Raw genomic sequence first — 24,724 nt, 5'->3', positions numbered from 1 at the left:
TATTAGCCACACCTCCAAGCATGTGGCAGAATTCATAAAACCTGGTCACATGTGCTTGTCACATTGTTGGGAAGCCCCAACCTGCAATAAAAACTGCTCCACTAATTCCCATACCAGCTTTTGGGGAACCGTTCAGCAGAGTGTTGGTGGAAATTGTGGGATTCCTACGAAAACAACAGAGGCTTCTCACCAACATGGATGTGGCTGCCCGATTTCCAGAGGCCATTCCCCTGAGAACTATCTCAGCCAAAGTAGTAGTTTGAGGGCCTAACTCAATGCTTTAACTTATACGGGCTGCCTACTTTGATCCCACCAGATCAGGGCACAAATTTATGGTTAGTATTTTTGAAAAGGTCCTGAGTAATCTGGGAATAATCCAGCTAAAGTACTCAGTCTACTACCCACAGTCACGATGGGCACTACAACTGTACCACATGATCCTGAATACAATGATCAGGGTATATGACTGTGAGTATTCTCATGACAGGCATAAAGGGCTGGGAATCCCCCTGTTTGCTGCCAGGAATTCATCAAATGAGTCTACAGATTTTAGTCCCTTTGATTTAGTTTATGGACAAGAGGTGAGAGGTCAGCTCTGAAACTAATCAAGGAGAAGTTTTTAGAACAAAGAGGTGAGGCTTCCTTATTAGGCTATGTGTCCATGTTCTATGAGTGGCTCACGAGAGCTTGTGCTGTGGCTCAAGAGCACCTTAAAATCTCACAGAAAATTATTAATAGGCAGACAAACAAGTCAAGACTTGATCGTATAAACCAAGGGACCAAGTGATAGTGTTATACTGCCAATACACAGGGTGAAACTGAAAGCCAGGTTCAGTGGCTCATACAGTGTAGTAATGAGGATTGGTGAAGTGAGTTATTTAATTGACATCCCAGACCGTAGGAAAAAACAAAGGTTGTGCTACATCTACAAGTTAGAGCTGTATTACAGCTGGAAACATGACTAACAAGAACCGATAAACCAGGTAGTGAAGAAAGAGGAGGGAGAAAGGAACAGTGACGATGAGTTAAAGGGAGAACGAAGACTGGACGATTCCAAAATTGAACTGCCTGCCTTCCGAGCAACACAGAAAGACATGGGAGGGTAGACACAGTGCTGTTTTATATGGTTGCAGAACAGAGAGGCAACTTAACAAAACTGCTTGTATTGCTTAAAGAGATCTGTAAGGACAAGCCAGGATGCACCACCCTAGCTCTACACAGTGTAGATGGGGAGAGAGACGGCTGTGTAATAACTTGATGCACCTGTCACAGCCCAGAAGGCTAGGTCCTTCACCTGTCACTATGATCACTGGAAGCTGGGCTGCCTGTTGCCTCTCAGACACAGGCACAGGTATTGTGGTGATGCCCTTCACCTGTATGGATTCTCCAGTGTATATCTTCAATTAAGCCATTGTTCGCTGCAGATTCAGTGGCTGCGTACCTTTATTTCAGTATTTAAATTGTGCTCTCCCACCACTGTGGTTGATGGTCCCGTACCTACCTCCATTATTAGTGGCTTCCCATTCACTTGGACTGTGATGGTGATAGGTTCGGTTTTTACAGATGTGACATTTTACAGGGAATAGATGTCAGTGTCAGCAGCTTGAGCTTCTGTTATATTATTCACTTCAATCATTTTGGTCTGCTGTCTTATGGGCTGCTTCGATTTTGCTCTGAATTGCTTTATTATGTGCCCTTTCTTATGCCAATGATGGCATCCTGCCTCTTTGAATCTGCAGTTGTCTGGCACATGGCACCTCCACACCTATAACAGATTCCGCTGAAATCTTCCACTAGGCCTTCTCTTTTTTCCAGCATGCAGGGATTGTTTCTCACTTTGCTGTTGTGTCTCTGGTATTTGTACCACGCCCAGCGGTAGGTTCCCGATTCACATGAAGAGCTGTGCCATGTTGTATGTCCTGTAAAGCCTGTGATTCTCTTGCAGCACTTTCCATGGCTAGTGTTATTTCCATGGCGCACTTCAAATCAGTGCTGACTTCTGCGGGTAAACTGTGCTGAGTGGCGTCATCGTGAACTCCACAAACAAATTGGTCCTGCAACATGCCATTGAGTGTGACTCAGAAGTCGCAGTTTTCAGTCAACTTCTTCAACTTTGCTATTGAGATTGTGATGCTGGAGCACATCCTGATGGAGCCCAGCCACTGCAGCCTGAGTTCTCCAGTTGTACTTGTGCCCAATCCCAATGGCTCAACTAGGCTCTGCATTGATTACAGTAAAGCTAATGCAGTGACCAGAGCTGACTCATACCCGACCTCTCACCTGGAAGATGGTATTGGCAGAGAAAGAAACTCCTCTTGCATCACAGAGATAGACTTGTTAAAAGGAATTTGGCAAGTTTCCTTCACCAACCGAAATAAAGAGATTTTGGCTTTTGTCAAACCAAATGGTGTTTTCCAATCCTGAGTTATGCCTTTTGGGTTAAGAAATGTCCCAACCACCTTCCAAAGACTGATAAAGCAGGTAGCAGCTGGCCTGCCCAATTGTGTAGCATACCTGGATGATCTCTTAGTATACAGTGACAACTGGAGGGATAACCTAGACCAGTCAGAATACCCATTCTGAATGTTACTGTTACTAATTTAGTGGTAAACCTTGCAAAGACTGAGTTTGTAAAGCTCAGATAAGCTAGCTAGGGCATGTTATGGGTCAAGGGTGGGTGTTGCCCAGGGCAGTGACAGTACAAACCATGGTGGATTTCTCCTTCCCAGGACTAAATGGGAAATAATGTGATTTTTGGGGTTGTGTGGGTTCTGCTGCATGCTGGAACAGAACTTCATTAGTTTAGCTGCCCCATTGACAGACCTGCTGCAGAAAATGGCAAAGGTAGTGTGGTCAGAAAAGTGGCAAACAGCTTTCGAGAGATTGAAAGCCATATTAACAAATGAACCGGTGCTGTCAGCTCCAAACCGTAACTAACCATTTAAAGTGGCAACCAATGCTGGTGACATAGAGGTAGGTGCAGTTCAGCTCCAAGTTGATGAATCAGGCATCGAAAGGCCGATTGGGTATTTCTCATAGAAATTGAATCGGCACCAAAAGAGGTACTCCATTGCAGAGAAGGAAACTCTAGGACTGCTACTCACTGTCAAGCAATTTGAAATATATGTCCAAAATGGATATAGAGAGATCTTAGTCTACACAGATTACAACAAATTAACATTTGTGAAGAAATCCAAAACCCAAAATGCACGGATATTTTAATGGAGCCTGCTTTTGTGTTCATACCACTTAAAGAAAACACACATTGCAGGATAAAACGAAGTGATACCTGGTGTTTTATTGACAGTTTGAATCAGCACAAAACCATCCAAAAAGCTATGGATAATGAGAGACTGGGTCCAGGCTGTACTAAATTCAGCTGCTGTGTCTGATGTGTGTGTGAGTGAATGTATGAGAATGAATGTGTTTCTATTACTTTGCCTTTTTTGAACAAAATAATTGTAATGAAATACTCATTTGCCCTCATGGGGGGATGTTATTAAATCCTGTTTTATATTGAAAGTGACTTTATTTATTGAGTGAGCTGAAACTGGCAGATAGATTTAACAAGACTGAACAACAGCATTTTAAGTGACTTAAACAGCAGTTCCTAAGATGGCCGGACATTCACAGAGCTGTACCCTATAAATTATAAAGCCATCAGCAAGGAGCCAGGCTGTCTAGAAAAAGCCCACCAGAGACAATCAACTATGCCGAGTGTGAATGACTCATCCCCCAAACCATGCATAAAACATCCAGACACAACCTATGTATTCTGCTGGGTGTGGACCAAGCCATTAGTCTCAATCACTTTGGGCAATGGATCCTGGCTGAGAAAGGAACTCCACTCACCATATAATGAAATTATTTCTAAACAATGGAGTTGAAACCAGTCTCCAAATAAAAGGTGTGGCTATGGGTACCCACATGGGCCCCAGCTATGCCTATCCCTTTATGGCTTATGTGGAACATTCCTTATTCCAGTCCTACTCCTGTCCCCTCCCACAACTGTTTTTCCGATACATTGATGATTGCTTTGTTGCTGCTTCACGCTCTCGTCAGAACCTGGAAAAATTTATTAATTTTGCTTCCAATCTCCACCCCCCCTCCGTCATTTTCACATGGTCCATCTCTGACACTTCCTTTCCTTGACCTCTCTGTCTCAATTTCTGGTGATAGATTGTCCACCAATATCCATTACAAGCCTACCGACTCCGACAGCTACCTCGACTACAGCTCCTTACACCCCGCTTCCTGTAAGGACTCCATCCCATTCTCTCAGTTCCTTCGCCTCTGTCGCATCTGTTCTGAAAAACAATTCCTCTGACATGTCCTCCTTCTTCCTTAACCGAGGTTTGCCACCCACAGTAGTTGACAGGGCCCTCAACCCTGTCCGGCCCATCTCCCACACATCCGCCCTCACGCCTTCTCCTCCCTCCCAGAAACATGATAGGGTCCCCCTTGTCCTCACTTATCACCCCACCAGCCTCCGCATTCAAAGGATCATCCTCCACCATTTCCACCAACTCCAGCAATGCCACCACCAAACACATCTTCCCTTCACCCCCCCGGCGGCATTACATAGGGATCGTTTCCTCCGTGACACCCTGGTCCACTCCTCCATCACCCCCTACTCTTCAACCCCCTCCTACGGCACCACCCCATGTGAACACAAGATATTCAACACCTGCCCCTTCACTTCCTCTCTCCTCACCGTCCAAGGGCCCAAACACTCCTTTCAAGTGAAGCAGCATTTCACTTGCACTTCCCTCAACTTAGTCTACTGCATTCGTTGCTCATAATGCAGTTTCCTCTACATTGGAGAGACCAAATGCAGACTGGGTGACTGCTTTGCAGAACACCTTCGGTCTGTCCGCAAGCATCACCCAGACCTCCCTGTCGCTTGCCATTTTAACACTCCATCCTGCTCTCTTGCCCAAATATCTGTCCTTGGATTGCTGCATTGCTCTAGTGAAGCTCAACGCAAACTGGAGGAACAGCACCTCATCTTCCGACTAGGCACTTTACAGCCTTCCGGACTGAATATTGAGTTCAACAATTTTAGATCTTGAACTCCCTCCTCCATCCCCACCCCCTTTCCGTTTCTTCCCCCTCCATTTTTGTTTTTTCCAATAATTTATATAGATTTTTTGTTTCCTACCTATTTCCATTATTTTTAAATATATTCCACTCATCATTTATCTATACGTTTTATGCCCTTTTAGTCTGATTTCACCCCACCCCCACTAGAGCTATCTGCACCTTGCTTGTCCTGCTATCCACTCTTAATTAGCACATTCTTTTAGATAATATCACCACCTTCAACACCTCTTTGTTCTTTTGTCTTTGACATCTTTTGGTTATCTCCTCCTATCATTGCTTGCTTGTCCCAACAACCACCCCCCTTCTTCCCACGCACCCCCCCCACCCCTTAAACCAGCTTATATTTCACCCCTCTCCTATTTTTACTTAGTTCTGTTGAAGGGTCATGGGGACTCGAAACGTCAACTGTGCTCTTCTCCGCCGATGCTGCCAGACCTGCTGAGTTTTCCAGGTATTTCTGTTTCTGTTTTTGTCCCAAGACCATGTTTGCATAACGCTGCAATTTGTGAGAGGAGATCATGTCATGAGCAACCGAGCCATCTTTGCGTTCTAGGAAACTGCTTCTTTCCAGGCCAGTCAGAGTGAGACCAGAAAGAACCTCAGTTGACTCCCTCTCTCTCTCTCTCCAGCTGTCCTGCTGTCAAGCTTGTTTTTTGACCAGCCACAGGCCTCAAGCAACTTAAATATTAATGCTGACTCTAGAAGCTGTGAAAGAAAAGGCAGAAACCCTCCACTCACATGTTTGAAATACCTTGACACAGAATCCGGAAAGACCATCATGCAAGCCCAGTCTGAAACCATCTAAGCCATCAATCTACAGGAGCCACATACAATTGACTTGTTTTGGACTCAAACAATTTAGCCTCCTCTCCCATGCTGTAATTAACATCTATGTCTATGTGTGTGTAGTGTGTGCGCACACGTGCATGCATATGTGTGTATGTGTGTGTGTGTGTGTGTGTGTCTATGTGGGAACTCTTGAATGCATGCTTAGGAAGTTCTGCCAAAAGTCAATGCACTTTTGGCCACCTTGCCAGATTTTCCACGATGGGTCCTGCCACGGGTGGGGCTGGCCAATTCCAGGCCATGGGCAGAGTTTTTCACTGAGCGGGCAGGTATGTCCTCGACCAGCTCAAGCGTAAACTAACGCACGATATGTTAGGTGAGTGTCCCGACATCATCGCGCACTCACCCAACATTTCGGTCGGCGGGAGCACGCAGGAGTCGGAGCCAGTTAAGTCCATTAAAAAGGCAATTAAGCTGGATTTTATGTTGCCTGTGCAATTTTGCCCTCACTGCACAGGTAAAACGGGCAGGCGGACAGCCAGCAATTAGCTAAACCTCATCCAAGGACAGGATAAAAAGGGTCAGCAGCATTGCCAGTGTGATAGTAAGGAGTTTTGGAGATAGTTTGCTGCTGGTTGCTTATCGGTACTTGGCGGTTCATCTTTGTTCGGGACTTCGTTCTTAGATTTACAGGTTTCATGTCAGGACTTTTTAGTGTCTCCTAGGCCCCCGGAGGATTCAGACCATGTGGACCCTTCCAAGTATCAGACAGCCTTCTGTTACCCTGGTAATGGGGATTGTGCTCTCCGCTGGTGGCACCTCCTCTGAGGAGGAAGAGAGGGGTGAAAGGGAGAGGAGGCCACATATCCCAATGCAGCTTCCAGGGGAGGGACCTGTGGGAGGAGAGATGCAGGCACAAGGGACACAGGGCCAGCAGGAGGTCCAAGGCATGAGGGGCCACAGAAGATGCCACTATCCTGCTGCCAGGGTTTACGGGCGGTGATGCAGCTACCTCAATATGTCTGAGATGCGATGCTGAAGGAGGTTCTGCCTATCAAGGGATGATTGGGCCTGAGATCATCTCCGACTGTGTGGGTGGACACGCCATGCCAGTGGCTCTGAAGGTCACAGTGGCCCTTAACGTCTATGCCTTTGGCTCTTTCCAGCGCTCAGTGGGGGAATCTGTGTGGAGTCTCCCAATCAGCTGTCCACAGTTGTGTCAAGCTGGTGTCAGATGCTATGTTTAGGCATGTATTGACTTTCATTCACTACTGTATCAGATGAGACGAGCCAGGCAGAGCGAGTTAGAGTCTTTGCAGTGATTGCAGGGTTCCCCGTTGTCCAGAGTGCTATTGACCAACACACATGTGGCCATTAAGGTGCCAGTGGGTGAGCTGGGTGCCTTCGTCAACAGGAAGGGATTCCACTCCATGAACATGTAGCTAATGTGTGACCACAGGATGCAGGTTCTGCAAGTCTGTGCAATGTACCCTGGCAGTGCCCATGACCCTCACATCCTCCGACACTCCCAGGTGCCAGGACTCTTCAGTGGATGGCTGCTGGGTGACATGGGCTTATGAAGCCTCTCCACCACAAAAGAGCAGAGGCAGAGCAGTGTTACAAGAGGAGCCAAGCCTCCACAAGGGCGTTCGTAGAGAAGACCATAGGTCATCTGAAGATGCTCTTCCGATGCCTGGACTGTTCAGGGGGTGCACTACAATACCCCTCAGATCGGGTGACACTGATAGTTGTTGCATGCTGTGCTTTCCACAATCTGGCGCTGGCAAGGGGGGACCCACTGAAGGAAGAGGATCTTGACACAGCCACACAGGCCACAGAGGATGAGCCCAGTAGTGAGTCAGAAGAGGAGAATGAAGAGGAGAATGCTGAGGGCATGGAGGCAGACTTCGGTAACCTCTAGCACCCCTGAGGTCCATGGTGGGACAGCCACACCTTAACACTTCTGCACACTAATCCATGCCAACATGGTACTCACCCTCCCTGAGTGCAGCAGGTCATTGAACCTCTTCCAGCACTACACTCATGTGTGCCGCACCACGTCATAGCTGATAACCAGTGCTGTGACCTCCTCCCATGTCCTCTTTGAGAGGTGAGGTAGCCTCCTCCTCCCATCCCTGGGGAGAAGGGCGTCCCTTCTGGCAGTCATCTCCTCCAGGAGGACTGCGAGGCACTCATCCAAAAAGCAGGGTCCAAGTGCCCGCCCAATCTGCCCTCCTGTCTGCTGTGTCCAGCCGCACTCGACTCCATAACTTGAATTTTGACAACGCAGAGGAGACGTTCTTCTGTGGCAGTCTTCAAGGGGCTGCCTGTGCCATTTTTAAACCAGTTGCCGGGTCGCCGTTGGACTTGGCGGCCAACAAGCCCCTGACCCCACTCGGCCCTTCGCAATCAGTGGAGAGCCGTGTTTCCTTAATTGGCCCAATAACGTGAAATCGTGGTCGGGGGCAAACTGTGGGTGGCGGCCCATTCCCCGGCCAATCACGGGCTCACGCCTACCAGCCAAAGTCAAAATTCTGCCCCGTGTGTGAGAGAGTGTTGGAGCGTGTGCGTTATTATATTTAGATTGGGAGGACTATACTCACTAAAGTATGTAAAGTACAATAAATATTATTTCCTTTCTTACAAGACTTACAAGAAAAATAGTATATGTCTTTTATTGTCACCGCACTTAAATAGTTAAATATCCATTGTTTTGGCAAAAAAATTCTTTAAAAACACCTGTTGTGATCAACTGAGGTATGGAAGGAGAACTTGACATCTGACCTTAAGAACATTGAAAGAATTGTTTGGAAAATAAGCTTTAGGAATTAAATGGGGAGTAGAACAGAGGAGATTCTCTTCTCAAGTTCAAGCTTAATTATGAATTAATTGATTCTTCACTGTGTTTTCTGAAGACGCCTTATTGTTGGGTAGCCTGATGTCAAGTTTTGATCAAGCTCAAACTGCCCTTAAATAACCTATTGGATGATCCACCTGCTGTTCCTCCACTAAATAGTCTTTGACAGTAACATGTATCTCTATGTTTGTGCTGCAATGCAAAATAGCATCAAAGTACAAGTGTGCAGATGAGTAATCATGGTTCTATGTTAATTCTCAGGTTTAACCATTTCCGTTTTTAACTAACGGTGGAGTTGATGAAAATAAATAGTAAAATTGCATTGGATGATAGCAGTATGACTGCAAGAAATTACTTTGCCTGACATTTTTAGCAATAGCATTAACCGTTTTAGGGTTAACTGATTAAATTAGCAAAGGAATACCATGGTAATGGATGATTTTCTTCAGAAGATTTCCTTTGCAAGGGTGCAGTCAGAAAGTTGTTTGGTATTTCAATTTCTGTTCATTTGACTGAAATATTTCCCTGAGTAATCAAATAGCATCAACTATTTGTTCATGGATAACAGCATTATGATAGTTTTTTCTTTCTCAGACTGCCTACTTATTCTATTTTGGTGTGTTAACATTGACATCAATTACATTGCTTGATATTTCAAGTTTATGGAAATCTTAATATCATTCTAATATTTTCAGATGCATTTGAAAATTAATCTGTCTGTAGAGTTCAATATAGCTACTCTCAAACTATATCAATTGCATGACAACTTGAAAGAAAGTTTTACAGCTTTTGTCATTTAAAATATTTTACATTGATACTTTCAAAACACAGCTAAATGGAGCAGTTGAAAAGTTAACATCTGAGGTAAATTCACGGTTTGTAGGGTAGTTTTAATTAAATCAGCTGCTGTTGGGTAAGGTCATTCAGTAATGCAATTCAAAACCATTGAGCTGGGAGAACAAACTGACATTATTTTCATTAGTCTGCAGCTAGATTATAGTCAAATGCAATAAATGCAATCAGGAACTCTATAACGGTCCAGTTCGGATAAGAAGATCAAGTGTCCCATGTTGGTAAATCAATGCGTCCCATCAACCTCAAAATGTAAACTAAAACAAGAATAAGTCACATTTATATATCACCTTTAATGTAGAAAATCACTCCATTTCCGTAGAGCCGAGAGGAGCTGGAGTATTTCCCCTCACGTCGCAGAGTTGGTGATGCACCCCCTTCCTTCCCGCATTGTCCAAAATGTGCTTCTCCTGCAGGGTGATCTAGCTGTGGAGGCAGGAATGATGCTGACAGCTCATCTCTAGTCAAGACCCAGACCCAATTCTGGCATGGACCAGTCTAATATCTATTGCCTTGAGCTTGGAGGTGACAATGGTGCTGATGAGGCTTTTAGATGAAGATGGGGAGAAGCTGGATGATGTTGCAGAGGTGGAAATAGGCTGCCTTTGTGATTGAGCGAAGATGGGCTTGGAAGCTCAAGTGGCGACTGAATAGGACATGAGCTGGCAAGCAATCTGGTTCAGTCTGAGACAGTGGTCAGGAAGGAGTTGGTGGGAAAGTTGATGATGGGGGCTGTAGTTAATGAATTAAATGCTACTTTGTTTAGCTGGAAAAAATTGTGGCTCATCCAAGGTTGGCTGTTGGGCAAATAATCTGACAGTACAGAGGCAGAGGAGGGGAAGATGTTGATGAGGTAGAGCCAGGTGTTATCAATGCACATGTAGGTCCTGAGCCCATGTCGATCAATGACCTCACTAAAAGGCAGCAAATAGGTGAGGAAAAGAGTTTGACCAAGGATTGATTCTTAAGGGTTTCTATTCACTTATATAATAGCATTGTCGTGAACCCTTGAGCCTTTCAGCATATTTTGATCATAATTTTAACACTTATCCTATATTCTTCATTCCAGCAGTGGTCTTGTTGGTGTGCCTGGAACTGGGTGAGTCTTTGTGCCTTTCAAGCATTTTTAAATTTTATATAATGAGTAGAAGCTCTGTCCTGATTTTCTTTTCTCCTCACTCTCAGGCTCTGCCTACAGACTGGTTTGTTATTTTCCAAACTGGGCTCAGTACAGACCAGGAGCGGGGAAGTATTTGCCAGAGAATGTGGATCCTCACTTGTGCACACATCTGATCTACGCTTTTGCTGGGATGAAGAACAACCAAATCACCACCATTGAATGGAACGATGTGACTCTCTACCACTCAATCAACAGCCTTAAAAACAAGTATAATTACTCAATAAATATTGAGAATGTACCTGCAGTGCTAAGTACAGCTTAAGATCCTTAGTATATTCTATTCCACTTTGAAAAATTATGCCCAGTTACATGTAAATATAACATGACTGACGGAGTCAGATAGCTGATATATGGGTAAAATTGGGTTCTGTTGATTTGTGTCCCATTGGCAGAGATGAGTCAATGCCCAATGTGCCTGACAATGCCTGACACAATCGTGATATCACCATGTTGTACCAGATAAACAAAAGAACAATCTGACATGAATTTTGTGCTCATCAGGCATGCACGATCCGGGACCGGATAGGAAACCAATTAGTGGTCAGCCACCACGAAACACGCGCTGAGAAAGACTCAGCACTGCCGATGGGGGCCGAAGTCACTGCGGGTGCAGAAGACCAGTTCCATTCAGCTCCCCAAAGGCAGACAGATGCCTCAGGGAGCTGCAGACCTCCAAATAATAAAAGAAATTGCTGCAAAAAAATGTCCATGTAGCACAATCAAGCAACTGAAAGCAGATCTCATAAAAAAAAGTTCCCAGATATTTCTTTTTGTTTTAAATTCTAATGGAGATTTAGCCCCACCTTTGGATGAGGTTTCATCAAAAATGTAAAGCCCGTCTGGCCGATTGGCCCGTCCGCCAACCATAAGGTTGGACGGGCCACGGAAAATCGTTTACAATTGGGCCGTTAATGAGCTTAATTGCCCACGGGTGCTCTTCTGACTTTTGTGTGTGCCTGCCGAGTGAAATATTGCGCGAGTGCACGATGATGTTGGGACGCTCGCCCAACGTCATCTTGCACGATTTTACGCCCTTTTGGGTTTGGTGCACACCCACCCGCAGGACATAAAATTCTGGCCTTTACATTCATTCATCATTGCAACATTCCTTGACATGGTAGATCAAACTGAAAAGTTATTTTTATTAGTGTGCAGCTTGATTATACTTGCCACATATATCGAGTATCTAAAAGACAATCAACACAGAGACGACCCTAGGCAGATTCAGCAGTAGTTATTTACTATGAGTGTGCGTACAAAGGCAGTTTGAAGTTACAGTTTCTGCTGGATAAATATATCATCTTTTAGGTAACTCATCATTAACTCACAATGTTCTCATCTGGTATATCTAATTGTTATATCTTCAATTATAAATGAGCTTACAACGTAAACATGGAATGACCTGTTCAATCCCTCATAGGTGTGGCAGAATTTGTAAAACAATCACAGAATAACCTGAGCATTAGCACAAACGATGTCCTAAAACACGTACTTTGCTTACCCATCCTGATGTTTCACTGCAGAGCCCAGCACTCTTCGTATCTTGACCTGAGGTCAAGCTACCAGTTTATTACAGTAAAACTGATAGACCATTCATCAACTTCCTGGCCTGGCTCAAAGGTCATATTTATTTTAGTTTTTTTTTAACTGTAGCCACTTTTAAAATTTATATCTGCAACTTAGTCAAGCCTGGGTAATTCCTGATATGCCTCTTCAAACATGTTGCATTTGCATCTGAATCTCGGAGTACACTAGTGCGCAGGCTGCCATGTATACACACTTGCATTATGCAGAAACACTGGGCTTTGGAGAGAGCTGGAAATTGCACTATGTTCAGCAACTCAGATTGAGTGAGATGGAATTTGCATTTTAATTATTCCAGCCAACTAAAAAGCACTGATCAATGCATGTTAAATATTTTCACAAAATTGACATTACTCCCCGTCATTGTAGCCCAAAAATAAAAGATTTGGTGTCCGCGCCCACCCCCTCCCCCCGCCCCCTGGTTTTTAAACTCCTCCATTGCCATTTGCGTTGTTGTGTCTTAGGTAACTTGCCACAGGACTCTGTTGCTGATGTTCACTCAAAGCTGCAATATTCATGTTGCCAGCAAGATTTATGGAGGTGAGAGTGACAGCCTTTCTAATTAAGGCAACATTTGACCGACTGTGGCATCAAGGAGCCCTGGCAAAATTAAAGACATTCAATGGTATCACCATCACTGCACCCCTCCCCGAAACCCCTCCTCCCCCCACTATCAAAATACTGGGGGTTATCATTGAGCACAAACTGAACTGGGCCAGTCACATAAATAAATGTGGACACAGAAGCAGCCAGAGACTGGGAATTCTGAGGTGAGTAACTCACCTCCTGACTCCCCAAAGCCTGCCCACCATTTGCAAGGCATATGTCAGGGGTGTGATGGAATACTCTGCACTTGCCTGGATGAGTGTGGCTCTAACATTCAACATTAAAGAAATGCTATCCAGTGCAAAGGTGTCCACTTGGTTGGCACCCAATTCACCAAATTAAATGTTCACTCCTCCAACACTGAAGTACAGAAGCAGCAGTCTATACTCTATTAAAAACACACAGCAGCAATGAAGCAAGGGTCCTTGGACTGCACTTTCCAAACCCATGACCTCTACCATCTAGAAGGACAAGGGCAGCAAATGCCAGGGAACATCACCATTTGCAAGTTCCCCACCAAGCTACACAGCATCCTGATTTGGAACTATATCGCAGTTTCTTCACTGTTGCTGGATCAAAATTCTGGACTTGCCTTTCCTAACAGTACTGTTGGAGCTACTGCCCCAGGCAGACTGCCACAGTTCAAGAAGGTAGATCATTACCAGCTTGTCCTTCAGGCTGAAGACAGGACCCTGCCCACAGTGTCGTGACCTCCAATATGGGTAGGACAAGAAGGCATTTCCCAAATCCACCCCAGCCGGAACAGGGATCAAACCTGATTGGCTGTGTTTTGAATGCGCCTGCCTCAGTGATCAAATCCTGGAATAGGTTATTAACCCAGAGCTTCTGGTTCAGAGGCAGGGACACTGCCCACTGCACCAGAAGGCCTCCTAATATCATCTTCTCAAGTGCAGTGAGGAATGACCAACAAATGCTGGCCCTCCCAGCGATGCCCACAACCCATGAGAAAATAAAGTGATTGTTTTACTGTTTGTGGGACATCCCTGCATGAACCTTGTCCTCCTTCCTGTGGCACATCTTGTTGTGAAATGTATGTTCTGTATTGAGATATCTCATTTTAGTTAAAATTTAGCACCAAAAGGAGAAAGTCACCAAAAGGAGAAGCAGTAAAAAGATTGGGACAATAATGGTTTTCAGCAGTTGCTGTTGTGTTAATAAATGCTTTTGCTTATGTTCCTTATTCTAAAAGAACAATTTGTTAATTCTTACAACAGAAATGCAAACCTTAAGACACTCCTGTCTATTGGAGGCTGGAATTTTGGAACTCAGAAGTAAGACAAAAATATTTTATTTCAGTATTGGGTAAAAAGTGATTCTGTTCCAATTTCTAATATTGTAAACATGTTGAGATCAAAGAGATAGATTTGGAAATGATAACTTTATAGCTTTAGATAAGTATATTGATTGCTTATAAATGAGCACACTGTGACTATGTTCACCTGTCTGTAAAATATAATTCAAACAATATTTGTAAGATGATATCTGAAAGGAAAGATTGTATCATTTTTACAAAGACTTAATTTAAGTGAATAAGTGAAGATTGATTCAACTGATTATCAAGGGTAGCAACAATGCACAACCATATCATAATTATATTTTTGGAAATTATAATTGGTTTCCTCATATATTTTGAAATTTGAAAAGATTAGAAGCTCTTAAAGATTCAAGTGTTAATTACTGAAACTCAGAATGCCCCTGTTGTCATCTTGTTTAACATTCAACTCTCTCCTAGATTCTCCGTTATGGCTTCCACATCAGAAACTCGCCAAATTTTCATCAAGTCTGTGACTGGCTTCTTGCGCCATTATGGGTTTGATGGTTTGGATATTGACTGGGAATATCCTGTGGGAGCAGACAAAAAGCACTTCACTATGTTGGCACAGGTAGGACCAAATGTATATAGCAGGATGCTTAATCTGAGTAGACCTATTTGTAAATCTAAATTTGGTAAATTTAAATTTCATTTCAAAGTCCTCAGCAAGGACACGGAACATAGAAACAGACATAGGCCACTGAGCTCTCCCAGCCTGTTTCGCCATTCAGTGAGATCATGGCTGATCAGCAACATAACTTTTTGAGAGTCAGTTTTAAAGGATAGAATTTCACAGAATTTGTGAAACATGAAAATGGAATGTTTAAATGTGAAATATATGAATTCACACAGCAAAATAATTTAATAGCATCCTCATTAATCACTGTTCTGGCTGCTGTGCAATAACAGCTATCGATTTAGGCTCCATTTAACCCTGGTCCTACTTCTGACTATACACAGGATTAGACAAATTATTGTTTGATATTGGCCATGGATACATTTCATGAAGCTAGAAAATTCTTCAGTCTGAGTTTGAAACCCCCCATTTGGTGAGGATCTGTTGTTAAGAGAAATCTTATTCATTTTCAACTTCTAGGAGATGGTGGCAGCCTTTGAAGCTGAGGCAAAAAGCTCTGGAAAACCAAGAATGTTGCTCTCAGCTGCAGTTTCTGCTGCGCCAGGTTATGTTAGCTTCAGATATGAGGTTCCTCAGCTTGGACAGTAAGTACCATATTCGTCGCACATGACTTTCTATGTGGATAATATTTTTGTGCTTCCTTGCTAGTTCAGCAAGTTTATCTAGTTAGCAACTGAGCCACCCAAGCCTGGAAAGTCCTTTGTGCAATCTCCAGTTGGTTTGAGTTGGCTGAATCCAACTGAAGTAATGTTAGAGGTGCCAAGTCTGTTCTTGGTATTGCCATTCTTTCCTGTAACCTTTGACTTTAAGTGTACCCATCCGGTCATCAATTGAGGATAGAATCGGGCTTTGCTTTGAATCTCTACACAGTAAACTGCCTATCCATTTTCAGTATCAAAGTTAGACATCAATAACGATAATCAGTCAATAATGCTTGGTTCATTGTGTGGGGTCTGTAAAAATGTCTTTTGGCAAAGAGATAGAATATCGTCCAAAAATACTTTTCGAATTCTGCCAAGCAATTAAAGCAAGGTGACAGAGAGGAGGGCGAATGCAGGGAAATTGGAGAGAGGGGTGGCCTGACAGGGTGAAAGAGGGAGAGACAGAGTTCAGGGGAGACGAAGAGAGAAAGATTGAATTTACCTACTCGAGTCTGAGCTTAGCTTCTTGTATGGTTTTGGGTTTGATTATTTTTTTTATTGGCCGGGAATTTCCCAGTTACACTCTATTCAGAAGTTAGGAAATGTTGAGGAAGTTGTACAAATGTGTTTTTCTTTCAATGAGTAGTAAAATATGAAAAGCAGAATTTGAATTATGAACCTCCTTTGATAGCTTCAGGGCATCCCAAATATATTCACAGTTAATAAAGCAACATTCCGGACTCCTCAGATACTGAAGCAGTCCATGTCCAAATACAACAAATCCTAGACAATATCCAGGCTTGGGCTGAAAAGTGGCAAGTAACATTCATGCCACACAAGTACCATCCAATAACGATTTCCAACAGGAGAGAATCTAACCATCGTCCCTTGATATTGTATTGCATTCCCATCACCGAATGCCACTATCCTTAATTGCCCTTGTTCAGAGGACATTTTAAGAGTCAACCACTTTGCTGTGGGTCTGGAGTCACATGTAGGCCAGACTAGGCAAGGATGGCAGATTTCTAATCCTGCGGCGAGTAACTCACCTCCTGACTCCCCAAAGCCTGTCCACCATCTACAAAGCACAAGTCAGGAGTGTGATGGAATACTCTCCACTTGCCTGGATGAGTGCAGCTTGACACCATCCAGGACAAAACAGCCCATTTGATTAGCACCCCATCCAGAAATATTCACTCCCCCCACCACCGATGAACAGTGGCAGCAGTGTGGTACCATCTTTAAGATACACTGCAGAAACTCACCAAGGCTCCTTAGGCAGCAATGTCCAAACCCACGACCACTACCATCTAGAAGGACAAGGGCAGCAAACACATGGGAACATCACAACCTGGAAGTTCCCACCCAAGCCACTCATCATCCCAAGTTGGAAATATATCGCCGTTCCTTCACTGTCACTGGGTCAAAGTCCTGGAACTCCCACCCTAACAGCACCATGGGTGTACCTACACCACGTGGACTGCTGCAGTGCAAGAAGGCAGCTCACTACCCCCTTCTCAAGGGTAAATAGAGATTGGCAATATGTGATAGCCTAACCAGCAATGCCCACATCCTGTAAATTAATTTTAAAAAACTGAACTGGACTAACCATATAAATACTGTGGCTACAAGAGCAGATCAGATGCTCAGAATCCTGAGGCGAGTAACTTACCTCGTGACTCCCAAAAAGGCTGTCCACCATCTACAAGGAACAAATAAGGAGTGTGATGGAATACTGTCCACTTGCCTGGATGAGTGCAGGTCCAACAACACTCAAGATGCTCGCCACCATCCACGTGAAAGCAGGCTGCTTGATTGGCAACCCTTCCACAAACATTCACTCCCTTCACCACTGATGCACAATGGCAAAATTGTGTACCTTCTACAAGATGCACAGCAGGAATTCACCAAGCTTCCTCAGAGATCACCTTCCAAACCCATGACTGCTACCATCTAGAAGGACAAGGGCAGCAGACACATGGAAACACCACAGCCTGGAAGTTCCCCTCCAAGTCACTCACCATCCTGACTTGGAAATATATCGCCGTTCCTTCACTGTTGCTGGATCAAAATCCTGGAACTCCTTCCTTAACACCACATGGTGTTACCTTCACCACATGGGCTGCAACGGTTCAAGAAGGCAGCTCACCCCCACCTTCTCAAGTGCAATTAGGGAAAGGCAATAAATGCTGGCCTAGCCAGTGATGCCCAGATCTGATGAATGAATAGAAAAAGGAATTTTGGAGTACTGTCGACACTGTTGCAGTGCCTGGAAATGCAGCAACCAACATATTTACGGCAAAACCCCAGAAACAGCAATGAGATGATGGCCAGATATTCCATAATTTTTCTACTGGTTATGACTGAGAGATAAATGTTGTTTTTTGAAATAAGCAAAATATCTTACACATTTCTTTTTGGAAAAAATATATTTCTAAGTTAGGTAAGAAATGTCAATGCATTGAGATTCTCCCTCTTCAAACACTATTTACTCTGTTATTCTTTAACTTTGTTTTCTCATTTAGATCATTGAAGATACAGACCCTTCTCATCACCCAGGTCGTAATGTAAAACTTACGTGTTACAGATCCTGTGGCACTGTGCTCTGGGCAGACCATACTTACTATATCCATTTCTGGTCACAGCTGCATTTGGGAGACATTCAAGCAGTGGGACAGTGTAACAGGGAGTCACGTGATTGAACCTGAGTGCCAATGATTCCACCCATTAATCCATAATGATTCCATTTGAGTTCGACTGGGCGAGTGAGCCCATTTTGGGATCGAAATAAGGCTCTTGTTTGTTTCAGATGAGCGCTGGCCACATGCTTCAAAGCTTGCTTGGACATCGAGCTGGGCAGGCTTCTGGCTGTTAGTGGGCCAGGAGATTCATTAGAAACATAGAAACATAGAAACTAGGAGCAGGAGTAGGCCATTCAGCCCTTCGAGCCTGCTTCCCCATTCAATATGATTATGCCTGATCCTCTATCTCAACACCATATTCCTGCTTGCTCTCCATACGCCTTGATGCCCCTAATATCCAAAAATGTATCTATCTCTTTCTTGAATATACTCAGTGACCCAGCCTCCACAGCCTTCTGTAGTAGAGAATTCCACAGGTTGACCACCTTCTGAGTGAAGAAACTTTTCCTTATCTCAGTACTAAATGATCTGCCCTGTATCCTGAGACTGTGACCCCTGGTTCTAGACTCCCCAACCAGGGGAAACATCCTCCCTGCATCTAGTCTGTCTAGCCCTGTTAGAATTTTATACGTTTCAATCAAATCCCCTCTCCTTCTTCTAAACTCTAGTGAATACAGGCCCAGTCGAACCAAACCCTCCAGATATGACAGTCCTGCCATCCCTGGTATCAGCCTAGTGAACCTTCGCTGCACTCCCTCTATGGCAATTATATCCTTTCTTAGGTGGGGAGACCAAAGCTGCATGCAATACTCCAGGTGTGGTCTTACCAAGGCCTTGTATAACTGCAGGAAGACTTCCCTACTTCTGAACTCAAATCCTCTTGCAATGAAGGCCAACATGCCATTTGTCTTCCTAATTGCTTGCTGCACCTGCCTCTTTACTTTCATTGACTGGTGTACGAGGACACCTAGATCCCTTTGTACAACCACATTTCCCAATATATAATCATTTAAATAATACTTTACCTTTCTGCTTTTCACACCGAAGTGTATAACTTCAAATTTATCCATGTTATATTGCGTCTGCCATGTGTTTGTCCACTCACACAGCTTGTCTAAATCGCCCTGAAACCTCTTTGCATCCTTCTTACAATGCACAGTTTTGAGCCATCAGCAAACTTAGAAATATTGCATTTGGTTTCCTCATCCAAGTCATTTATATATATCGAGAATAGTTGGGGCCCAAGATCTGATCTCTGCGGTACACCACAAGTCACCGTTTGCCATCTGGATAAAAACCCATTTATTCCTACTCTCTGTTGCCGGTCTCCATTTTCAGCAAAAACTGGGTGATAGGTTTTAAAAAAAGCTTCAAATGTTTTAATAAACACACAAAGGTCTTAGTGGTGGTTCAGTGGTAGCACTTGGCTCTGAGCCACAACTCAATTGGAGTGCCTCAGCTGACACCCCGATGTCATGCTCAGGGAGTGCTGCATTGCCGTCTTTCAGATGTGATGTTAAACTGAAGTCCAGTCTGATCCCCTAAATAGATGTAAAAGCCCCCATGGAATTATTTAAAGAATAGTTCTCCCTGTGTTCTGGCTAACATTTACTCCTCAGCCAACAGCACGAAATCACTCTAATTGGTCACTTATCTCAATGTGACGGTGACTGCATGTTGAAAGTGGTTATGGTACTGGGTTTGTAACCCCAAGATCAAGAGTTCAAATCTCACAATGGCAAACTATGAAACAATGTAACTTCATCTGAATAGGAACAGATGGAAACGTGTTTGTACTCGAAAAAGTTGAATGTCATTCATCATCTGTGAATTGCTTTGGGATATCCTGAGGCCACAAAGGGTCCTGTATAATGCAAGGCACCTGTTTATTTTCTATAGTTTTAATTGTTAGAGCTCATTTTTTTAATGAGTTAGATAATTACCATTTATTTTAGTAAACAAGATATCAGTGTAACTCGGATCACTTCTCATACAGAACCTTGGACTTTTTCAATGTGATGACATATGATTTCTTTGGACCCTGGAATAGTGTCACTGGAGAAAATAGCCCTCTTTATCCTCTCCCAAATAACAGAGGCTATACCAACCTTTACTTTAACGTGGTAAGTGTTCTTGAAAATAGAATCCAATCACATTTATTATTTCCAGTGGCTAACTATCTTGCACCAGATGGTTTGCAAAGCACTTCTAGCATATGCTTCCATGTTTTTATTCTGTAGAACTACACAATGAATTACTGGAAAGATCAGGGAGCCCCTGCAGAGAAACTGAACGTTGGATTCCCTACATACGGCCATACCTTCAGACTGAGCTCATCCAACACTGGGGTTGGAGCCCCAGCAGCAGGTGCTGGAACAGCTGGGCCTTACACCAAACAGGCTGGATTCTTGGCCTATTATGAGGTATTGAGACTGATGCAGCTTCTTTATTCCATAAGATCTTATATTTGAAAATACTAAACAACCAAATACTGAATCCTACACTCCAAAAATGACTCAAGCTTTATTGTGAGAAATTACCTCAATCATACGAACTTCCTCAAACAGATTAAGTAAAATGTGTCATAAAAGCATGTGCTTGCTTCCCTTGTGCAGTTTAAGTGATGAAAGTATCCAGGATGGCCCAATTTTAAGACAGGCAGTTCATTCTGACATCCTTACTAAAGACTCCCCCATGTGATCATCTGTCCCATGTATGAAGACCCCGCTGCCTCTGCCAGCGTCACAACCTATGGCCTGGCTCAGCTTAGGTACCAAAGGAACTGGAGCTGAAACATGTGTCATCATACTCTGATGAACAGAGACATAATGACACACCATCATCGGGAGGTGTTTAACTGTCTTTCTTTGGCCATTGTTGTCAGTCTTGTAAAATACACACAGAGGTAAAGTGGAGGGTATAATCTTTTACATACCCAACCTCCCTCCCTACATGAAAGTCCAGGGTTTTTGCACAAAGATTACAGTCACAATTGTGACAGTTTGTGTGCTAACCTATGCCTTGTTTCCACGTTGTTGGAAGGGTAAGGAAGCTGGCGTTGATGTTATTACTTAAATCAATCTATTTATCATGGCCAGATTCTTTCGCTCAGCAGATGGGCATGCACTCAACCCGCTCAAGAATAAAATACCATGTGATGAAGTCAGGCAAGCGCTCGTGCGATAGTTCGGTTGGCGGATGCATGTTAAAGTAGGAAGTGCGCCCACCGACAATTAAGGGGGCTATTAAGCTCATTAACGATGTAGCTAAGTGGGATTTTTCGCAGCCCATCCAATGTTACGGTGGCCGGGCAGGCGAGTTGGCCAGATGGTCTTGGCATTTTTCAGGAACCCTCATCCACGGGTGGGTTTAGGTTTCTGTTATTAAGTTTAAAAAAAATCTATGCACAGAATTTTTATAACGTCTATGCTCAGGTGACTGCTTGTGCTGCGTGGACATTTTTTTCTGGATTTGAAAATCTTTATTTGATACTTCTGAAGTCTTCAGCTACCTGAGGCAGCTCTCTACCTTCAGGGAGCTTTCTGTGAGCGCTCCCCAGCTCCCTCGCTGACTACAGACCTCACCCTCCCCCCGCCGCCAACCCAGCCAGTGCTCACGGGCCAGCCGATCATGCTCGCACGCCGACTTAAAAGTCCTGCCCCATGTGTGTGAATAAATTCCAGATGCTGCTTTGGCTCCTCCAGTGCCTCAGGTTGGAAACATGTAGTGTGAGGGATCATTGATTGTTTTTCAAGTCGGCATTTACTATTCTTGAATAACTTTTTCTCAGCAGCAAAAAAAGGAACATTGCCTTCAGTTTGAGAGAAAATGATAGCTGAATAAATCATTAAAGGAAAGTGATGTGAAAAAGCTTGTCAGTGTACATTGAGAATATTGCAAATGACTGATTATTTGTGACCACTGATGATTTGAAGCCTAATGTCTCACTCTTCTCACAGATCTGCACATTTTTGAAAACTGGCACTTCCGAATGGAATGCTCCACAAGTGGTTCCATATGGTTATAAAGGGAGGGAATGGGTTGGATACGATAATGTGAAAAGCTTCGGAGCCAAGGTATCTTTGAAAGACTGATGTTCTACACTTTTTGTTTGATGGTTTGGTGCAATATTTGCTGTGACGTACAGCTAGTTTGTCGCAATCAGCATTCAAATCATGTTATTGTAGCGATCAGTTGAATAACTGACCATTACACTATTACTCATACGATTTTTGGAACTTGTGTTACGGATGACAGATGTTGTTTGATGTGTTTTAACCACCATTTTTATTTCTGATTTAGTCTCTTATGCAAGAGTGCTGGGAAAAGCTCATATTTCTGTCAACTCATGTCTTTGTCGCCAAGATACAGTCAATGACAGAAACTGAGACAGTTTCTAAAATGACTGACTTCCCAGATACTAATACCACGATATGAATGATATTTGGAATATCTGCTTTAATAGTCATTAAAGTAAATATTTCCATGCCCCTGGTCTATGACAAAAGTTGCATGAAACACTATTCATACAAAAGTAGCCGAGGACCTTTGGGCATTTCCATGATTTTAGAAATCGTTTTTTGTATTCAATTACGTTGTAAATCTTCACAGAATCACAGGATTGTCACAGGAGGAGGCCATTTGACCAGTTGTGTCTGCACCAGCTCTCTGAATGAACAATTCATCTCATGCCATTCCCTGCCTTCTCATTGAAACCTTGCACATTCTTCCTTTACAGATAATAGTCTTTATATGCTCCAATTGAACCTGCCTTCACCTCACTCTCAGGCAGTGCATTCCAAAGTCTAGGCCCACTCTCTCTGTCTCAAAAAGTTTTTCCTCATATTATTTTTGCTTATTTTCCTAATTAATTTAAATCTGCATTCTTGATCCTTTCGTGAGTGGGAAATTTCTCCCTATCTACTCTGCCCAGACCCCACATGATTTTGAATGCCTCTATCAAATCTCCTCTCAACATTCTTTTCTCTGAGGAAAACAGTCCCAACTTCTCCAATCTATCTTCATAATCTTCATAACTGAAGTTCCTCATCCCTGGAACCATTCTTGTAAATCTTTTCTGTGCCCTGTAATTCATGTCCTTCATAAAGTGCAGTGCCCAGAACTGGATCCAATACTCCAGCTAAGGCCAAACTAGTGACATACACAAGTTCAAAATAACCCCCTTGCTCTTGTACTCTATGCCGCTCTTAATAAAGACCAGGATACTCTATGCTTTCTTGAACCGCTCTCCTGGAACCTGTCCTGCCACATTCAATGACTAAAGCACATATGCATCCAGGTCCCTCTGTTCCTGCACCCCGACTAAAGATATACTCTTTATTTTATAATGCCTCTCAATGTTCTTTCTATCAAATTGAACTACTTCCCACTGAACCTCATCTGCCATCTGCCTGCCCATTCCACCAACTTGCCTATGACATTTGGAAGTCCTACACTATCCTACTCACAGTTCACAATGCTTTCAAGTTTTGCAACATCCTCAAACTTTGAAATTATGCCCTGAGCACCAAGGTTCATGTTATTAATATATATCAGGAAAAGCAAGGGTCCTAACACTGACCCCTGGAGAACATAAGTTATATTTGGGGTAGAAACTGCTTGCAAACAAGGATTTGTATATTAAAATTGGGAACATGTCTTTCAGGTTGAGTGGCTGAAAAAGAACAACTTTGGAGGAGCTATGGTGTGGGATCTTGCTATGGATGATTTCTCTGGTACTTTCTGCAACCATGGGCCTTATCCTCTCATTAATACACTGCACACTGGGCTTGGAATTTCTACAGGTAAATGTCAGGATTCTTTACACTTGGAGCTGATTGCTTGCTGCTAATACAAAGTCAGCATGGACAGCAACTAATATAATTTAGCAATTGATTGGAGTACCTAAATGTATTTCCACTTCAACATTGTTAGATCCACAGAAATCTGACTACTAGAATATTGCTAAGTGTCTACAAGCATAAAATTCCTAAAACAGGATGAGCCATTCAGTGAAATACTGAAACATGTATATATGTTGTTACGACCCAGGTTGCTGGGGTGAACTGTTTACTCTCTTCATCTTACTCCTGACCTTGAAATTAAAAGAGAGGCACTATTGCCAATTTAATATATATTTAACTGTGTATAGCTTGGTGCAAGAAATAAGCCAGCCAGGTTCCTTAAGTCAAGAAGTAAAGAGTTAGCTTCATTGGTAAAACTCCCTCAGGTGAAGTTGCAGAAATTACTAACACAAGGTTTGAAATGAACAAATATGTCCAAATACTCACTCAAGCACACCAACACCTGCACTCTAGTGTTAGGTATGTAAGGTTAAATGTGTGGGGCTATATAAACAGCACTGCCCACAATGATGTTGCAAGAGACACATGACCACAAGTCAAGAGTGAGAATGTTCCTAGCTTCAGCAGACTAATATCTAGTTATGTATATGTGTATATAGTTCCTTAAATCTAATTAACCAGTTATTGTCTAGACATACC

The 24,724-nt window shown here is 43.3% G+C and overlaps 1 protein-coding gene across 3 annotated transcripts in view; it reads left to right on the top strand.

Annotated features, from left to right (window-relative positions):
- Nucleotides 1–24,724, top strand: part of LOC121281973 (acidic mammalian chitinase-like) — a 52,993-nt gene that overhangs the window by 3,485 nt on the left and 24,784 nt on the right. For 2 of the 3 annotated variants that reach the window (XM_041195261.1, XM_041195263.1), the window contains exons 3-11: nt 10,668–10,697; nt 10,784–10,985; nt 14,204–14,260; nt 14,722–14,872; nt 15,398–15,522; nt 20,218–20,344; nt 20,462–20,644; nt 22,181–22,297; nt 23,887–24,025. In XM_041195261.1, the coding sequence (XP_041051195.1) occupies nt 10,668–10,697; nt 10,784–10,985; nt 14,204–14,260; nt 14,722–14,872; nt 15,398–15,522; nt 20,218–20,344; nt 20,462–20,644; nt 22,181–22,297; nt 23,887–24,025 (1,131 nt within the window). The remainder of the gene's footprint in view (nt 1–10,667; nt 10,698–10,783; nt 10,986–14,203; nt 14,261–14,721; nt 14,873–15,397; nt 15,523–20,217; nt 20,345–20,461; nt 20,645–22,180; nt 22,298–23,886; nt 24,026–24,724) is intronic. The other variant, XM_041195262.1, reaches the window with a different exon arrangement.

The sequence above is a fragment of the Carcharodon carcharias genome, chromosome 9 (genome assembly GCF_017639515.1).
Source record: "Carcharodon carcharias isolate sCarCar2 chromosome 9, sCarCar2.pri, whole genome shotgun sequence".
NCBI classification, from domain to species: Eukaryota; Metazoa; Chordata; class Chondrichthyes; order Lamniformes; family Lamnidae; genus Carcharodon; species Carcharodon carcharias.
Note: the sequence above shows the minus strand (reverse complement) of the source record. Positions and strands in the feature narration are given on the sequence as shown.